Genomic DNA, 18,386 nt, shown 5'->3' with positions numbered 1-18,386 from the left:
TCTGCCCACCATCTGGTAAACATTTGTGATGAAGTCTTGATCTTAAAAGAGAACTCGTATAATTCATGTTTCGTTGTGATTTTAATTTTATGAGCACAGGAAGAAAAAAAAACAACAAACATGCTGATGTACTACAGTGGAAAAATGTATTCTGTATTTTACACTTAATAGATGTCCACCAGCAGCCGGTTACTTGTGCTGACCTCCTGTACATTTGCTGTTTGTGGTCCATCCACAGATGCAGTCAATGCACTGGGAACTGGAAGATCAATTAAAAAAAGATTGGTCTTAGGAAAGACAGCAGATAGCTGGATAAGGATAAAATCTGAAGTTTAGATATATACTAAAGAGGTACCTAAGCCTTCGAAGTAAGTTGTTGCTTTCTGTAACTTTGTTCCCTCTCTATGGCTGCCAGGTCCTGTTTGTAGGTGTCCTCGAAAATGCCCAAATGGCGTTTTATGTAGGTCTCAGACTCTGGCCTATTACTCAGCAAAAACACTCTGTTTTTAGATAGAAGCTCTTACCTTGAGGCCTTGGAAATAAAAATGCTATGACCCACTAACCATACTTACTCAACTCTTTTGCCCATGATTGTCTGGAGAAATTTCCTGGCTGAAATTTGTCCAAGAACCTTTCGGTAGCGGTTGGTGAAGATAGCATCAGCATGTCTCCCTGACCTAAGCATGTGTAGAGTTCTGTTAACCTCACAGTACCGCCACTACACTTGTTTATTTGATTATATTGCATATATAAGTGAAGCATATAAAGACTAGTGTTAAAATGGTGCTAATGGCTACATTCTGGAGAAGATTACAGCTCTTCCTTCTTCAGAATGAGAGGTAGTCATTTGTTATTTGGGTAAGTGAGGTTAATGATAAGAATTAAGTTGGAAGACTCACCTATATTCAACATCTTGACTCTGTGCAGAGCTGTAGTCTGTAGGCAACTGCAATGGATCCTCCAGGGAGGAGCTCATCAGAATAGCCGTTGCTTGCTGTCCAAATCTATAGAACGTTTCAACACAATTAACTGTATAAATTAATATATAATTCCAAACAGATTTAATGTAGTTAACTAACTGAACAGAAGACACATTAAACAGGAACGCTTATGTTTTAAGACCTGAAAAAAACATAAAATGTATTATTGTTAGTGTGTTTTATAAAATTGTTCTCTCTCAAGTAGTAATACGATACTAATGTGTTGTCTTAAAATGTAATGTCCTATCAGCAAGGGCAATGTGAGAAGATACCTTTTCCTCATGACTTTTATTTAGATAGCTGTTGAATATTAAGATCTCTGGGGGGAAAAAAAACACCCTTAACATTTTCTGTTGACCTCCTCCACATCATTCACTCTGTGGTCGAATAAATCACAAATCGACAGCAAAGGAATTACAGACACCACCCCAATGAAAAACCTTGTCTGATAGATAATAATGCAATAAAAGCACTCTGCAAATGTTCATCACCTTTAATGAATTATTCCAACTGCCTACCGCTAGTTAACACAACAAAAGACGCAAGCGCAGCCTCTGTCAAGTAGAGTGACCTGTGAGGACCGCCAGTCCCTGCTTTCAGAATTGGCACATTGGAGCTCCTCTTTCCCCTCTCAGAGGGAGTAAGTCTTTGTCTGCTCTTTCTACCTAATTCCCACCCTATTGTGGGTGGGTTTGGAGATGGAAGAAGGGAACAATATGGATGTGCAATGTGCAAAATGAGTCATATTGCAGTAATTAGCTGCCTTTCAGCTAGGAATGAAAACCAAAATTCTAGATATGGCACAATGCATGTGTACGTATACTACTGCAGTACAAACCCTGTCCATGACTGAGCAGAATATTTGGATGGAGTGTTTATTAGTAAAGAAGGGTCACTGTAATCAGTGTTGTAGGTGTAGAGATCTGCTGGTAACTACAGCTATGCATGTTTCATCAATCACTTTAGCGTGGAACATCTGTGTTGGCTAGGCTAAATAAATTTTTAAACACTTTGAGAAGATTTACTCTATTGCAGACTTCATTCACTTGTTTTGTATTTTCAAAGCTTTTTTGAAGCCATTAGAAGCTTCACTGGGGTAAATAGATTTTCAATCAGATTCTCTAATCATTATAAATGGTGAAACGAATAATCTTCTCTTAAAAAGTAGCTGTGCAGATAATCAGTGATATAAAAAACATTAAAAAAATATACTGATAGTCAATTAGAAATTAGAAGCAATTGTTTACTTAGAAAGATCATGTATATAATTGGAAAAACAAATGCATCTTTCCTTTGATTATCCTTAAATTTCAAATAATTTGTTTAAAATAGCAACCTAAATTTGGTGGATGAATTTACATAAATGGACATTTCAGGTTCCAATTAAAACTAATTTTGTTTTTGACCATGCCACTATTAGCATACTTAAAATTTTCCTGCAAATATTCAGTAAATATTTAATGGAAAACACTGGTTGTGTGTGACTTACTGTAATGCTGGATAGAGTGGAGTGCATGGTACCGGCAACAACAGGCTACAGAGTGCCAACACCACGGCTCTCCCCATCTCTCTGCCTTGTTCTGGCAACAGGACCTGCGAGAAACCAGTTAAAATTGCATCTCAGAAATCGCTGAACCAACAGTTCACCTCTCTTGACTTTTTAAAAGTCACAAAAACCTGCTAGCAGCACACACTGTTTTTTTCCTGATTGCAGTGATGTAACATTGTATTTTTACCTGTTTTCTGAGGAATTTGCAGTTCTATATAGTTATAGCATTTCCAGATTTTAAAGCACAAATGTTTTTGAAGATCATTATAATCCTTGGAATCTGGGATTTGGTCAAAATTGAGCTAGAATGCTGTTTCAAAATATGTCATCAATACAACAGAAATGAGTACAATAGCAATGAGCACATGCAAAATAACAGATAGAAAAGAAAGGCAGAGAATGCGGGCTACACTAGGCAATAAATTCTCCAGTTAACTAATTACTGAGTAATTAATCAGTTCACCTGGATAATTTCCTTAAGTGTAGTTGCTTCTAAGTGCTCCCTCCTGTAGTCTTGGATGTGAAGGATAGATGGTCCAGTGCAGGTTACTTTCGCTCACGGCTGTCTGTCATGCTCAACACTCTCTCAAACAGGTGGTGCTGAAGGCAGTTCTTGAGTAAAGGAGAACCATGAGGACTGGGCTTCAGGGTCTACACTGCACACCAACCACATGAAGGTATCAGGTGACAACATTTCATAAAGACCTACAACACTGAGAAAACCTTCACAAGCAAATTTATCACTGATAAAGTATCTTTCTGTTCTCTCTCTCTTTCTCTATCTCTCTATCTCTCTATCTGTTGACCTTTGAGTCTGATTTAATGTCTGTCATATTATTTAATATAACAACACAGGCCTTTCAAAACAATTTGAGTAAGTGTGATCATGTTTGCATCCTCTGTAAAGATCAGGGTCATTATCAGTATACAATGGTTTTGTAACCTCATAATTTAAAAAAATTACGTAAGATTTTTAAGTATGTTCATCAAATTTATAAGACTGTAGGCTACCCAGAAAAGGAACGTGTCAAGCTTAAATACTTTCTATTTTGGAACCACAAGTTGTGTCCATCCTGTCATGGACAAACAGAAAATAGAATCTGTATAGTTATTTTCAGAGAGAAATCATGTCCTCTTTTCAACAGTAATTATTATGATCCCTCAAAATCTTTTATAATCATGGATTTTTGGGGTGTTAGAACCACACATTTAGGTGGTATAGAACCACACATCATCAGTGGCTTGAAATCTCATGTAAGCGAATATTGCAAGTACCCCAATGATAGCAGGTCATCTCTGAGTTCAGTAGTTCCACAGTAGTTTTGGGAAGGAGCTGTTTTTTAGGTCTATTTGTATGTGTGTGGATTGATCTAAAGTCCCTGTCTCTTGGGAGGAACTTAAATAGATGGTGTCCAGGGTGTGGACTTATTACGTTGTAAGCTCTCCTCACGCACCAAATGCTGTGAAGATGCTCTAGTGCTGGCAGCTCTATGCCAACACCACAACACACTGGAGAGCTTTGGTGCAGCTGCCATACCAGGCTGCTCTGTAGGATGCTGTCTGTGGTGTATCTGTAAAAGGTGACAAGTTTGATGACCAGCTTGTTTGGTATGATGGTATTAGACACCGGGCTGTAGTCACCGAAGAGCATCTTGATGTCAGTGTTGTGTCTTTCAAGGTGAAAGAGGCCTGAATTGAGAATCACACAGATCGCATCCTCAGATGATCTTTTTGCCCAGTAGGTAAAGTGATGTTGGTCTAGTAAGACAATAAGACAATGGTTCTCAAAGTTTTTACACCACATAGCACCACATAAAATATTTGGCTCTCCGAGTACCACCATTATGACTGATACAGTTGTCTAGGTATATCCTATTTGGCTACACACAGTTGAGGCAAATTTATTCCTAATAAGAATATTATTTATTGTTGACTTCTGTCAGCCACACTCACACTGTACAAAGTGGTAGCACTAGAACTGGCACTTAAAAGCTTCCACACAACTCTCATACAAAGCAAGGGGCAGTCCCTCACACACACACACAGGAAGTAAGGACAGCAGTTTTGAACCATTCATCTTACAATCTTCCCAATTTTATTTTTTACAAATATTTCAGATATTCCTCCACATACAACTAGAGGGAGCACACGTACCATCAGTGTTACAAAGCACAGTTAGAGAACCTGTGAAGTAGGATATTACATAATTGAAGCAAAAGTACAGTTATGATTTCATTATAACATTTGATCTCACAGCCATTTTGCCCTCAACCAATATACCCTGCACAATCAAATGCCCCAATGACAATTTAGCCCATCAGATTATTAGGTCTCAATCAAAGTTACGGCCACTAATAAATACCACTTAGCCTCAACTACCCCACAGCAATTACCCCCGGACAGTCAAATTACCCCTCCATTCAATGACTTCAGCCAAATAACCCTCAACCTCCACTATGCCCACAGCTAAGTATCTCTGAGTCTCAACTACCGCACAGTCAATTGTCCGTTAACCAAAATACTGTTGCACAACCAGATGCCCCTTAATGGCAGTTGGCCCACAACAAGATTTAACCCAACAGCTAAATACCCCTATGCCTCAACTACCCCACAGCCAAAAGTCTTTAAACACAACAAAGCCCTTTAAACACAACTGGCCCCATCAGCCAACCAGATCCACAACTACCTCACAAACAAAATACTACTCAATCTTAACTGCCCCACAGCTAAAAAACCATCAGCCAAAATGACCCCCACAGCCAAATGTCCATGAATAACAGCCATCCCCAAAGGAACATAGGCCTCAACTCCCCAAAGCCAAATTCCTGATAAAAACCTACTAGTAGGCTATTTTTAACCACAAATAAGGCTTAAATATGATAACGATTGTCACATTGTTTAGTAATCAACATATGTCAGTTTCATAGTAAACAACTCTTACATTTTAATATCAATCTGTTATGACATTTTCATTAATAATTTAAAAATCAATCACTTTATACTTCTAAAGCTTTCACAGACACATTTAGACTTTTCAGCACTCTCAATGTCCACAGCTAAATGCTCCAAACCACTCATACCCAAACAGAAGAAATAACCCAAATATAGCCACACATATTCCAACAACCTCTACGTACTTCTAAGATATATATAACTTTTAAAGCCATTAAAAGCAAAGTTATCAACATTTAAAATACACCTTGATAACACAGTTTATAGCTCTTCAAGCATGTTTAGTTGTTATGGCAACTATTCCTTTCTCGACTCTGTTTTGTTTTGGGGTTTTTTTTTTGCATACTTTTCTTTTTCAGTCATGAATTCCCTTTTTTGTTAAAATCTCCTCACCTTTTCTACAGCGCTTTCTCTCTCTCTGATTTCACAGGTACTTGTCTCTTTCCTTCAAGGGTCTGCATCTCACCTGGACCTTTTCCTCTTTGCTACTTCAGCTCCTGTCATAGCTGAACATCAACAGTTTAACAGATATTAGGAAATATTACTTAAAACAAAACAACAAGAAAACAGCAAAGAAGGTATATGCAAGTATATGTCCACCGTATTGTGCAACTGTCATGTCAACGGGTGGACAATTTTAGCTAAAGCTAGCATTTCAAATATAGATTTTGATATTCTAAAATAATATTTATTAACTGAATATTTCATCACAACGGGGTGGACATTTTTAGCTTTAACTCATCTGAGTATGGAGATTTATAGGAGCACGCAGTTTATGCCTTTAGTCGAATGAAGATAGACCTTTTTTAAAGTTGTGAGGTCACTGATGTCAAAGGTCGCATTTTTACCAAGATGGTTATCCAAAGATGAGAGAGTGGACAGCAATTCTTGGACATGTTTAAATAACTTGATTTTTTATTTTATTTATTTAAAAAAAAAAATTTTCAATCAAAATGGCAAAATGAATAATCAAAATACCTAAAATATTTATAACCTTACGATAATATTTAAAAGTTAAAAGGTTAAAACATGTTTAAAAGGTTAAAACATCCAAAATACCCATTTCCTCATCAAAGAAAATGTAATAAGGTTAACATTCCTATATATTCGTAAAATGTGTTCATTCAGAGTAAAACTTTAATCAGTTAATTAAAAACATTAATTGTTTCACAATCTTTGTATCCGCACATTTAAACGAGTATGTTGTATTGACCCTTAGGTAACAGAACGAAGTGTGAAGTCCACTTATAAAATAAATGACGCATTCGTCATTAGATCAGAGTAGGCGATGGACAGAGAGCCATGTGTGAAAACGAACAATCATCTCACAAAACACTACTTATGACTAACAAGTAAACACTTGCAAAATAAAAGTCGCCGTTTATGTTAAATATAAGATTTCCTAACTAAAACTATTAATTAAAAAACGTAAATCGATATTTTTGCGATTGATCTTCCTCCCAAGTTACACCGTTTACTTGTCTTAGAACTGAAACACGATTATCACTGTTACGTTTTAATAAAACCGTTATTTTGAAAACTACAAAACTGCATGTCAATGTTAACAGTGTGGGGTCATACGTGAGTGTATGTTACAGCTGAATTATTAGGTTACCTAACTAAGCTACAGATATTTTTATATTTATTGGCTGCTTGTACAGATTTGTTAGCTCGCTGATAATATACTTTTGTATATAACATTGTTCTGCGCAAACCACAGCACCATTGCTAAGTTAGCACTTAGCCTTAGCTAACGTTACTTTGAAAGTTAAATTGAGTTTCTTGTCTTGTTCATGGCTTTGTAGCTGAATCTCCCGTTTAGACATGATGTCTGCCCGCAGGCTTAGATTTCTAGTTTTTTCTGTTCAAAAGTGTTTATCTCGACTCGCCGACAAATGCAGAGGTTATTGCTCAGTGTCTGTATCTAGCACTTCTACTAATGAGACTGATGAGACGAGAGTGAGCACATTTAAGACCAAGCTGTCGTCTGGTCCGACGTTTCACGACTTCATTAAGAGTTCTTCAGGCAAAAGTTCAACTGAGACGCAACAGGAACATGAGGAATCGTATCTTCCTGAAGAAAGTGGTCTGGCGCAGCTACGGAAAGGTATGTAACTGCATTTGTTGCCGTGATAGTTCAGGCTTTAGGATTTTAATTCCCATGTGTCAGTATGCCGGTAGTCGTTGCCAATTTTATTTTGATGTTTACATCTTGCAGTGTATTTCGAAACATACGGCTGTCAGATGAACGTCAACGACACTGAAATTGCGTGGTCCATTCTTCAGAAGGGTGGATATGTTCGGACCCATGAACTATCAGAGGTAAGTGTCAATGCCTTGACCTTTGACCCTTGATGAACACAGCGCTTCCTTTATTTGAAAGCTTTCATTCTCATAATTTTTTTTTCCTATTTTTTTTTTATACAGGCAGATGTGGTGCTTCTTGTCACATGTTCCATAAGGTAGGAAAAGCCTATTTCTGTTTATATTTTACACAGTGAATCTATATGTTGCCAATCTTGTGCAACTTGACAGCAGTCCTTGACTTCAGTGACATTTTTTGCTTGGATGTAATGCTATTTTTTGTTGGAAAAAATAAAAATCATTGTGACAGGGAAAAGGCAGAGCAAACCATCTGGAACAGACTCAAACATCTAGCAGTTCTGAAAAAGAAGCGTCTAAAGAGCAGCACTCCATTAAAGATAGGAGTCCTGGGTAACTTCTCACTTCACCATAGTTCTTCATTCACTTTCAAATGTATCTCTCAGTCTGAAATGTTTGTGTGTGCGCATGTATGTTTGTGTGAGAGTTCACGCGCCTGTATACGCATACGTGTGCTTGCTCTCTTGTAGGTTGCATGGCAGAGAGACTAAAGACTGAGTTGCTGGAGAAGGAGAGGGTGGTGGATGTTGTAGCAGGGCCAGATGCCTACAGAGATCTTCCCCGACTCCTTGCACTGGCCCATGGGGGTCAGAGGACCAGCAATGTCCTGCTCTCCCTGGAAGAGACATATGCTGATGTCATGCCCATTCACCATTCAGGACACAGTGCCTTTGTGTGAGTGCCATAATAATATCTGGCTGATTTATAAGGGAGGAGTTCCTACTAAACACTAACTCTTAAATTAACTTTGCATTGTGTGATTTTGTAAAGATGGTAAAGAGTAAAATAACAGTCTCACATGTACAGTTCAATTTTTAAGTTAACATGTATAGACAGTTTTTGGTGTTTTCATATTCAACTCTAATACACTGAATTTAATCTGAACAGCAACTGTTAGATTAAAATACAGAAAAGTCAGCTATAATTTAAAGGCATTTGCTACTATATTGGATGAAACATGGGACTTGCATCCACAATAAAGCCAAAAACAGCAAATGCTCATAGTTCAGTTGTTTATTATTATCATTTTACTGAACACTTGTCAATCTGCATTTTTTGGTTAAATATTTATACATCACTGACCTTCCTACACTTATGAAGGGATATAAAACTTCAAACACCGTGGTGGCTCATCTTCACCTCCTTCATGCTTTTAGATGTAGCACTTCAAACAATGGTTTGATATCAGGGGTGTCGATACTTTTTAAAGTCCTTTCACGCTGTTGACAGTACAGACCTTGTGTACTGCAAGCCTTGTTGGTGGCACCTTGTCTTACAGTGGGATTATCCAGTATATTTTGTCCCTCTTTGACTGCTGTAGGTCTATCATGCGGGGCTGTGACAACATGTGCAGCTACTGCATTGTGCCGTTTACCCGGGGGAGGGAGAGGAGCAGACCTGTGTCCTCCATACTTGAAGAAGTGCGCATGCTGTCTGACCAGGTCTCTTCCCTTCAGCGACTATGTGTGCAGTCTGGCTTTACTAGTTTCTGTGTGTGAAACTTGGCCAGATGTGAACACTAAGTATATGAAATTATCATGGCCACAGGGGGTGAAGGAAGTGACCCTGCTGGGTCAAAACGTGAACAGCTACAGAGACGTGTCTGGGGACGGGGCCAGCAACTCGGGGCTTGGTTCGCGCCTCAGCCGTGGTTTCAGCACCGTGTACCGTGATAAGCAAGGTGGCCTACGATTCGCTGACCTGCTACACCACGTCTCCCTCGTAAACCCTGACATAAGGATTCGCTTCACCTCGCCACATCCTAAAGACTTTCCTGATGAGGTAGAAACCCCAGAGTCATGGATGTGAGCATGTGGTTTTTGGTTGGGATACCCATGACTAGTGTGGGGAAGGTACTTTTAAAATGTATTTCGTTGCAGATGACAAAATACAGAACACAGAATACATGCTGTTAAATGTAATTTAAATGTAATTAAAGTGAGTTATATTTTAAATAGTCTTGGAGAATGTTGAAGTATTCCAAAGTTTTTAAAGTATGTTCCTCGTTTGAGTAATCTAATGGAATATGTTACCAATTACATTTAGGGCCATGTACATTGTAATCTGTAGTGAAATACATTTTAAAAGTAACCATTCCAACACTGCCTACAGTGACAGATTAAGCCCTGTGGAGGCCCCTAGGCAGTCATAATCTTGGGGCCTCCCTTGCAAATTATCTCCTAATATATTCTTTTTAAAAATTCCTTGTTGCATGTCCCCTAAAAGGTGTGGGGCCTACTGGTCACTGCCTGCTCTGGTAATCTATTGGTAATCCGGCCTTGACTGTCTTTGACTGTTTATGGCTTGTGTGGTGTAGTGGATGTTCAAAGAGTTTAAGTATTTAGTTGAGAATGAGAAAATGGTTTCTTATAGTCTGAATTCATGTGCAGATATTGCTCATAGGCCATTTTAAGCAGCAGACTGGATAATAATTTAGGATTCGCAAATTTGGATGTGAGCAGTAGATAAGATCATTAATAGATTATCAGATTGAAAAAGCCTTATGCTTATCAGATATGTGAAATAAGGTTTGACTGCCATAGTCAATTTGTGCTGTTTTCGTTTGACCTGTGCTGGGGTGGGTGAGTATGTTTCCTGAAGGTGTTACAGCTACTCCAAGAGCGGAGGAACATCTGTAAGCAGATCCACTTGCCAGCTCAGAGCGGCAGCAGCAGAGTCTTACAGACCATGAGGCGTGGGTGAGAAACGCTCCTAGAACGACAACACTCACCACAAGCACAGTAGAGATTAACCTGCTTATCTCAAATCTCTTGATGTCTCATGTGTTAAAACCTAGTTCTCACTTTAAGTCATCATGCTCTGGGATGTTTTCATAGGTATACTAGGGAAGCCTACCTTGAGCTTGTGGAAAACATTCGAAAGATAATACCAGGTGTCCTATCATTACCAAACATTCAGTATGTAATTATAAAATTATTGTAGCTATAATAGGTCGTGTGTGAATATATATATCTATGTATAATTTCTTTCTACAGGGGTCAGTCTGAGCAGTGACTTCATCACAGGCTTCTGTGGGGAAACCGAGGAGGACCACCAGCAGTCCGTTTCTCTGATCAGGGAAGTGGGCTATAATGTAGCCTTCCTGTTTGCCTACAGCATGAGGAAGGTGAGGTCCTATTTTGTCATTGTGTTTAACACTATCAAAAAAACTGAGACATTCTCCCTGGTTCATGTGGTGGTTCTATCAAGAAATTCACCATTGTCTATTATCATTTGGAGAATTGAAAGGCTGTTGTGGCTGCCAGTTGGGCTTTACCTTCTGACATGAACATGTGTGTACCACACCCACAGAAAACTCAGGCATACCACCGTCTCGGGGACGATATCCCAGCTGAGGTGAAGAAGCGTCGCCTGGAGGAGCTTATCTGTACATTCCGAGAAGAGGCGACCAAGGTCAACACCAGGCTCATCGGCAGCACACAGCTTGTCCTAGTGGAGGGAGTGAGTACTGCAGTGGGTTGAAGCCATGCTGTGTTACAACTGTGTTTGGAGCACTTCTGCTGTTAATAATTTGGGATTGCTGCATCTGTGTGTTTTGGTCATCATGTTTTGCATATCGATTTAACTAGATTTCTGCAAGAAAATAAATAGTTGCAGTAAATTCTCCTCCCTTATCTTATTTAGACCTGCTGGATCAACATCATAAGGTCTGTCTGACAACGATGATGAACAATGGCATTGTCTGTCAGCTCAGCCCTAGCACCTTTTGGCATTTCATTTTGGTTTTGGCCTTGTTCTTTTCTGGAGGGCAAGTAGAGTTTATGTATTTATGGCATTGTTTGGTCAATTTTAGTCTACGTGAGTTGTATGGTCACTTTCCCGTTTGTGGTGTTAGTTTGCGATTGCCGCATGGGTTTCTGTGGCCCTTTCATTTGAAACCCTTCCCTGGTTAGGCATAGCATTGTGTCTGTTGTGGATGCTTTGAGCTTTTTGTTATTTTTGAAGTGTTGAGAGCAGTTCACATCTTTGGTACAGGGTTAATCCCAATGACTGGTTTCCTTGTGCTTGTGGTCTTTAGTGTATTACCTGCCATCAATTGTTTGAAGATTGGGGTCTTACTTAATTTTGATTTTTGTTAGTGTCCTTCTTTTGAGGACATGCCTGGCGAATGCACAGAAAACTACCCCAAGGTGTTTGCCACTTGTGTGTTAATATGCGCTACCAGTCATGCTGAGATTGGATCTACCGATATACACACTGATAACAGAATTTTATGACCATCTACATAACAGTGGGAATAACCACCTTTGGCTTGGATGACACTAGTGAGACATTGTGGCATGGTATCTGGAGGCAATGTAAGAGCAGGAGAGAATTTCTGTCTGCTACAGTGCTTAGTCAAGCCTTTTATATTGTACAAATGTTATCTGCTGTTTTTGCTTGACTGAGTCTGTTTTCTGCAGGAAAGTAAGAAGTCATCTCAAGATCTTTGTGGTCGGAATGATGGGAATGTGAAGGTTATTTTTCCAAGAAAGGATTTGCTTTCTTATCCCACGGATACAAACCCTGTCACCGTTAAAGCTGGAGACTATGTACTGGTGAAGGTGAGCTCTTACTTTAGTTTGCTACTCCTACATGTATATCTGTCTGTGTTGAGACTAAAACAGGAACATGTTTTTACACACACACACACACACACACACACACACACACACACACACACACAGATATATATGGGCTGTATGTGTGGAATATTTATTCTGGTAAGCCTGGTCTGTGATATGTAATATACATGGTTGTGAAATATACTGTACAGTCGTGGCTACATTTCCATGATTATTGGTGACTACTCTCTCCTTTACAGATTACCTCAGCCAACTCTCAGAGTCTGCAAGGCCACGCCTTCAGCCACGCCTCCCTGAGTGATGGACACCCCAGACGCCTATGAATGCACAGGCAGCTGCATATTAGCCTGTAGGTTCCACCTTCTTAGTATCAGGACTGGGTGGGAGTGTGTGTCTCAGACCTATAGGTCTTCCCAGCTCCAGCTCTTGGAAGCCAGTATGCTCAGTGAGGAGTTTTCACTGCCTCAGTCATCCTGTCTCCTCATTATCAAGCTCCTTATGAGGTGAATCAGGCATGGTGAGGCAGAAAACCCCTGAAAATATGCAGGGAAGTTTCCTCAGAACTTGAGCTCAGTGTTCCTGAAGTGCAGTTTGAAATGAAATAAGATTTTTCATTTTTTCATTCATTCATTTATTCAGAATCATGTATGACATTTTTTTAATTTTTTATGATTGCAGCAAATAATGGAGGTGCAAGTGTAATAAATGATGGAAAAGCAGATTGCTTTCACACAGTAATATGTCCAAGCAGATTGATATGTCCAAGCAGATTGTTTTCAATTTGTTCCACTCAATTTGACAAAAGAACAGACTTTTAGCAGTTGAAAGTGAGCAGACATCAGGTGATGCTCATTCATGGCTTGAACTGAACATCTGTCCCAATGAGCACATAGTCCTGGAAGAACAGTGTGTATTTATAGCAGAGGCTCATAGATACACAAAACATTCAACACTTCATGCATCCAGGTTTGTTCATATGACGGATATAAACTTACCTTCATAATAACCAGTCGAGGTTTCACCAGACTGATATTTGCAATGTTCGGCAGAGGAAAACCTCGCTGTAGGATAACTGCCATAAAAGGGAATTCAGACATTTAAAATGACTTTCCAGTAACTTTAAACATAAAACATCAGATCCTGTACTCACCATTAACGTGGGGTATCACAATTTTCAACATTATCTGGAGGAAGGAGGCTAATGGTTTCACCTGTTGAAAACATATTTAATACAATTACAAGAGTAACTGTTCCTCTTATTCAGCTAACTTGTGAGATTGTTGTCCTACCTTAAATGGTCCGATGTAACTTGTACCTAAGTCTATATTAAATCTGTGGGAAGAAGGAGGACATTAAAATCAAAACGATATTTAAACAAACATGAACAGCCTGCATATGTCTTATTACATAAATGTATATAACCTTACTGTGTGACTTACTTATTAAGACTCAGTTTTCCAGCCAGGTTTTTCCCTATGACATAAACGTGAGCGCTCAAACTGGCATCCTATGCACAGAATACAGCAAATATTGTCTGAGGTGAAGTGAAGTATAATGTACTGAGATTAATGTGGTCATTAAAGGTCAAACTCCCCAACCACCTTCCCTTGTTTTGCCCTTTATTACCCACCACATTAAGGATGAAGAGGGTTGTGAGGGTGGTGTTGGGCTGGATGGCGTAAACAGTAACAGTGGTGTTGGCCTGCAGCGTTACGTTGTTGGGTGCAAACGTGACGGTTGGTGCTGTCGCTGCCTTCACCAGGAGCTTCATCATCATGTTAGGGTACTGCTTAGCAATCTAAGCAAGACACCAGTAGGAGTCACTCATTAAAGGAATACTTGCTCTCAAATATGCCAGTATTAAATATTGACCATAATGTTAGATTTCATCCAAGCATCACCATGTGAAATGTTCTTTTCGGAAATTCTTCATCTAAATATGGTTGCGTTGCTAATGAGATCATATTATTTGTTACTCTTTAAACCTTATTATTCCTTTAAGATTCAAAGTCTACTGTGTTAGGAAACCTATGTGTTTGGTTTGGTATTAGTTTGGTATGCAAGCAGTTGCTTTGATTGATTACCTGGCACCCCCACGCAATCTGATTCTGGCGTGGCTAAGACTGGCTTCACAGTTGGCACTTCTGACCATTGGGCGGCCAGTGCCGTCACTCTTGATGGTAATGGTGGTAGTGATGGTCAATCCACACACGGACAAGTCAAAAGAACCGCTGTCCGATCTATAGAATGTAAAACACCTCACTGCTTTTCTCCTTTATCTTTAATATAAACTACACCAGTGAGTTCCAGTTTGAACAGAAAATATTTGCTTGTATCTTCTGCTTACATGAATCCCAAGAATTTCACTCTCCAGTTGCCACCCGTGTCAATGTAGCCATCACTGATGATCAGGCTGACTCCAATGCCTGGGACCAAACCCACTGCTGACTGTGGCAACCTCACATTCAACACTTTCATCCTGATAAGGACAGAAGCACAAGAAGAGGAGCAATAAGCCACACTTTACTAAAGTCCTTTTCCACACCAAGATTATTCCTAAGATTTTACCATTTAGTCATAATTTATGTCCGGAAAACTGGCCCTATGTCTATTATTTATAAAATATTGTGTTGTTCCAATGTTCTCTTAAGCATTTGAATATCTTCTGCTGTAGGAAGCTGGACATACAACTTAACATAAAGCAGGAGCAATGTTAGAGTAGGGTTGTAGCTCTGACCCTGTCAAACTGTAGGCAACCCGGCCAATGAGAAACACGCCAACTGAGCCGCTCATTTCTGGCAAATCAATTGCTTTAAGTTTCTTCAGCAGGATGGGTATCCCAATCTTTTGGCCTATAGTCAAAACAAATAGAAACCTGATTGCACACAGTGGATTTAACAAACTTCAGCGGTATCAACATCTGTAGTGAACATCAATAATGGTACCATTCAGCTTGTAGCTCCACTTTGTGTATTCTATTTGAGACATGTAACATTATCATGTTGCCACTACTCTGTTATTTGCAATACTACAAACACTGATGTCCAACTTCATGTCTACCATGTTTTATGTTGCATTTACCGTACTCCAGTCCCCTCTGAGTTAGTTTCACCTTGACTCCAGCAGTGGTGCCAGAGGTGTCAGGACAGAATGAGGCCAATAGGGCCAGAATGCAGCACAGAGGCAGCATGTCCACTCAGGCCTGGTAGAGACACACATGGATCGCAGAGACACACATGAAATGTAGATCTCCAGCAACCTTTGTGTAACCTTTTGTTCCTACAAAAACCCAACAGTGCTTTCTGGATACACTTAGGCACAGTTTTGCAAGTGCTCCTGTTATTCCCTGTTAATTCAGCTCTTTGGCTCAGAAAGGCTTTCTTATGATCATTATGGTAATTATTCTTATGCTTTGACAACTTGTGCCTTTTTTAACTTGTGCCTGAAAACCCCTTTACCTATGCCAATGATAAAACACTGAGGAACTCCTGCAAACAAGTTGTAGTTTATTAATTAGTGCATTAATCTTAGTTTGGGATCTTTAATGAGCATCTTAATCTGTGTATATTATTTGATTGTTGGTTCTTTCCTAGCTGAATGTAACTTCCTCTCACAGTAGTGTACAACTTCCAAGCTTATCAAAGGATAGTGTTGTAGTCAGGACCATTAAAAAATCATTCAAGCAAAGACCAAGATTTTGTAGTGTTTGAATCTGAGACAAGAATGAGACTTATTTAACAATGAGTTTACCTTAATTATACTAATCACTGATAATGTATTGTAAATTGTCATTGTCATAAATTGTCATAAATAATTGTCATTATAAAGGCAGCTGAAGATAAACAAATACAAAGCAAAAAGGTTCATATGGTCATTTTTATTATTAAATTAAAACATAGTAATACTCAAATAATTGCTATCTGCCCTTGGGTCAATCATGGAAAGGATTAACTAGATGTGTTCTGTAATGTGTTAAATCCTCTTGATAAATGCATAGCTTTAGCTATATCATAAAATATATGATGAGTCTTTTTCTCATTATTACTTGCGTACAACAAAAGTTTGTGTGACAAGCAGCAACATGTATATTTACCAATTTATGAAAATGGGAGTATGCGCAGTGGGAGAGTAAATATCTTTTAAAATGACTCTCAATTAATGGCAATGCATTTACAATAAGTCTCTTGCCACAATAACAACACTGTCTGGATTTGCCATCAGCTGGTTGATGCAGCATCGTGCAGCCTGCAGCCTAGCATTTGTTTGCAGGGGAACATACACTGCCATAATTATTACCATAATGAATTTTTTAAGGAGAAAGAATAGTCTGTACTTTAATGTTAAAAATTCCAGATCCAGATAGCAGTGTTTATGTATGTCAGTGGCTGTGCACCAGTACTTGTGAATGTACACACACAAACCTCACCCTTTGGGTCTTCCCCAAGTCCCCTGTCCTGTTCGCACTACTAGTTAAGCGCAACCAGCTAACTTGATAGCAGTGTCGTGAAAAGAGTGACTCAATAATAATAATAATAATAATAATAATAATAATAATAATAATAATAATAATAATAATAATAGTAATAATAATAATAATAATAATAATAATAGTAATAATAATAATAATAGTAATAATAATAATAATATGGCGCTTCCATGCACATCAGCAAGCAAATAAGAACACTAGCACTTGCATGAAATTAAGCATATTAGCATTTCAGAAGGCAGATTATATAGCCTGCTAAAATAGCAGGTGTGGCAGCGGGTATGAATATCATATAGTCACAGGTATGAATATCATATATTTGCTATAGTATGATTGTTCATGTTTGTAAATTTAAAGCTTACAAATGCTGTATTTACAGTGTATTGCAGGTTATTAAAATGTGGCAGTAATTATTAGGATATAGAGAACTGTAGTGTTTAAACAAATCATTATGTCAGAAGTATGTTTAAGGGAGAATACACCCTGACCCACCCAGAGTTAACACACACTTACCTTACATTATTGATCATAAACTTAGATAGCTACAATACTGTCTGCTAATCATGCAGTTTGAAGTTTGCAAAGTGTGTACCCAGACAAAATCTGTGTTAAAACTTTCCTTTAATGTTTCCTTTAATGCTAGAGTCTGAGATAATACAGATTGCAAATATCATGCAACCCGTTTAAAAAAGTCTCTATTCAGCTATTTCTTGATCCAATTAATGAAAAGAACCAAACATGGTGAGTGATGCAGGCAGGTCAATGAGACCACAAAGTTTCATCTTATCCTGTTTAGAATATCTTACAGTGAGCTAATAGTAATTACATTCATATTTACCTTGTATTGTCGTAATGAAGTGCTATGTGGCCTGTACTTGCTCTCTCTTTCACTCACTCTCTCTCTGGCTTTGCGTGTAAGAGCAGCTCTCTGACTGCCTATAGCTCTATAGATCTGCAGGATAAATTTATAGTACCAATCCACCAGTAAGGACTGAGCCCTCCTCTCTGTGGGTACAGGAAATGACCATATTCCTCTATACATTCTATTCTCTGTGATTCACTTGGTAAACTGTTTTAGGCTTTACAAATAAAGTTATTATTATTGAGTATTATTATTATTATTATTATTATTATTATTATTATTATTATTGAGTATTATTATTGTTATGATTATTATTAGTTTCAAGTTTCAAGTTTCAAGTTTGGTTTATTCGTCACATACATAGTCATACACAATATAACTCGCAGTGAAATGGTTGAGCGTGCTCTGTCCAAACTGAGGAAAAGAAAACAGGGGTGCATAGAGAAATATAGATATTCTATATATGTGAAATATATATATGCAAAGAGAAATATACATATTCTATGTATGTACAAAATATATTAACAATGTATGTACAATATATGTATATTATGATTATATACACAATGTACAATGTATATGGTTGTAT

General features: G+C 38.4%; 3 protein-coding genes across 4 annotated transcripts; 1 reads left to right on the top strand and 2 right to left on the bottom strand.

Annotated features, from left to right (window-relative positions):
- Positions 1-39: 39 nt before the first annotated feature.
- ghrh (growth hormone releasing hormone) lies at positions 40-2,548 on the bottom strand. Its single transcript, XM_081705706.1, has 4 exons — positions 2,470-2,548; positions 900-1,004; positions 573-677; positions 40-479 (listed from the first exon to the last, which is right to left on the bottom strand). The coding sequence occupies exons 1-4, from the start codon at positions 2,544-2,546 to the stop codon at positions 356-358; spliced, it is 411 nt and encodes a 136-aa protein (XP_081561832.1). The 5' UTR covers positions 2,547-2,548; the 3' UTR covers positions 40-355.
- Positions 2,549-7,039: 4,491 nt separating this feature from the next.
- LOC118240375 (mitochondrial tRNA methylthiotransferase CDK5RAP1-like) lies at positions 7,040-14,051 on the top strand. 2 transcript variants are annotated; one of them, XM_035520546.2, is made up of 13 exons: positions 7,040-7,588; positions 7,700-7,803; positions 7,909-7,943; positions 8,096-8,196; positions 8,334-8,538; positions 9,185-9,305; positions 9,412-9,645; positions 10,465-10,562; positions 10,701-10,756; positions 10,860-10,990; positions 11,176-11,325; positions 12,288-12,428; positions 12,689-14,051. In XM_035520546.2, the coding sequence occupies exons 1-13, from the start codon at positions 7,306-7,308 to the stop codon at positions 12,770-12,772; spliced, it is 1,743 nt and encodes a 580-aa protein (XP_035376439.2). In that variant the 5' UTR covers positions 7,040-7,305; the 3' UTR covers positions 12,773-14,051. The 2 variants fall into 2 exon arrangements, with proteins under 2 accessions (XP_035376439.2, XP_081561793.1); XM_081705667.1 differs by having other exon boundaries at positions 11,176-11,337.
- On the bottom strand, positions 13,207-17,860 carry LOC118240388 (bactericidal permeability-increasing protein-like). The gene is made up of 11 exons (XM_081705785.1): positions 17,774-17,860; positions 15,531-15,651; positions 15,187-15,301; positions 14,797-14,928; positions 14,539-14,689; positions 14,080-14,247; positions 13,889-13,956; positions 13,739-13,781; positions 13,600-13,660; positions 13,445-13,521; positions 13,207-13,344 (listed from the first exon to the last, which is right to left on the bottom strand). Exons 2-11 carry the CDS (start codon positions 15,637-15,639, stop codon positions 13,303-13,305), a joined length of 966 nt encoding a protein of 321 aa, XP_081561911.1. The 5' UTR covers positions 15,640-15,651; positions 17,774-17,860; the 3' UTR covers positions 13,207-13,302.
- Between the last annotated feature and the right edge of the window lie 526 nt (positions 17,861-18,386).

This window comes from Electrophorus electricus, chromosome 22 (assembly GCF_041902795.1).
Source record: "Electrophorus electricus isolate QZ-2024a chromosome 22, ASM4190279v1, whole genome shotgun sequence".
Taxonomy (NCBI): Eukaryota; Metazoa; Chordata; class Actinopteri; order Gymnotiformes; family Gymnotidae; genus Electrophorus; species Electrophorus electricus.
Note: the sequence above shows the minus strand (reverse complement) of the source record. Positions and strands in the feature narration are given on the sequence as shown.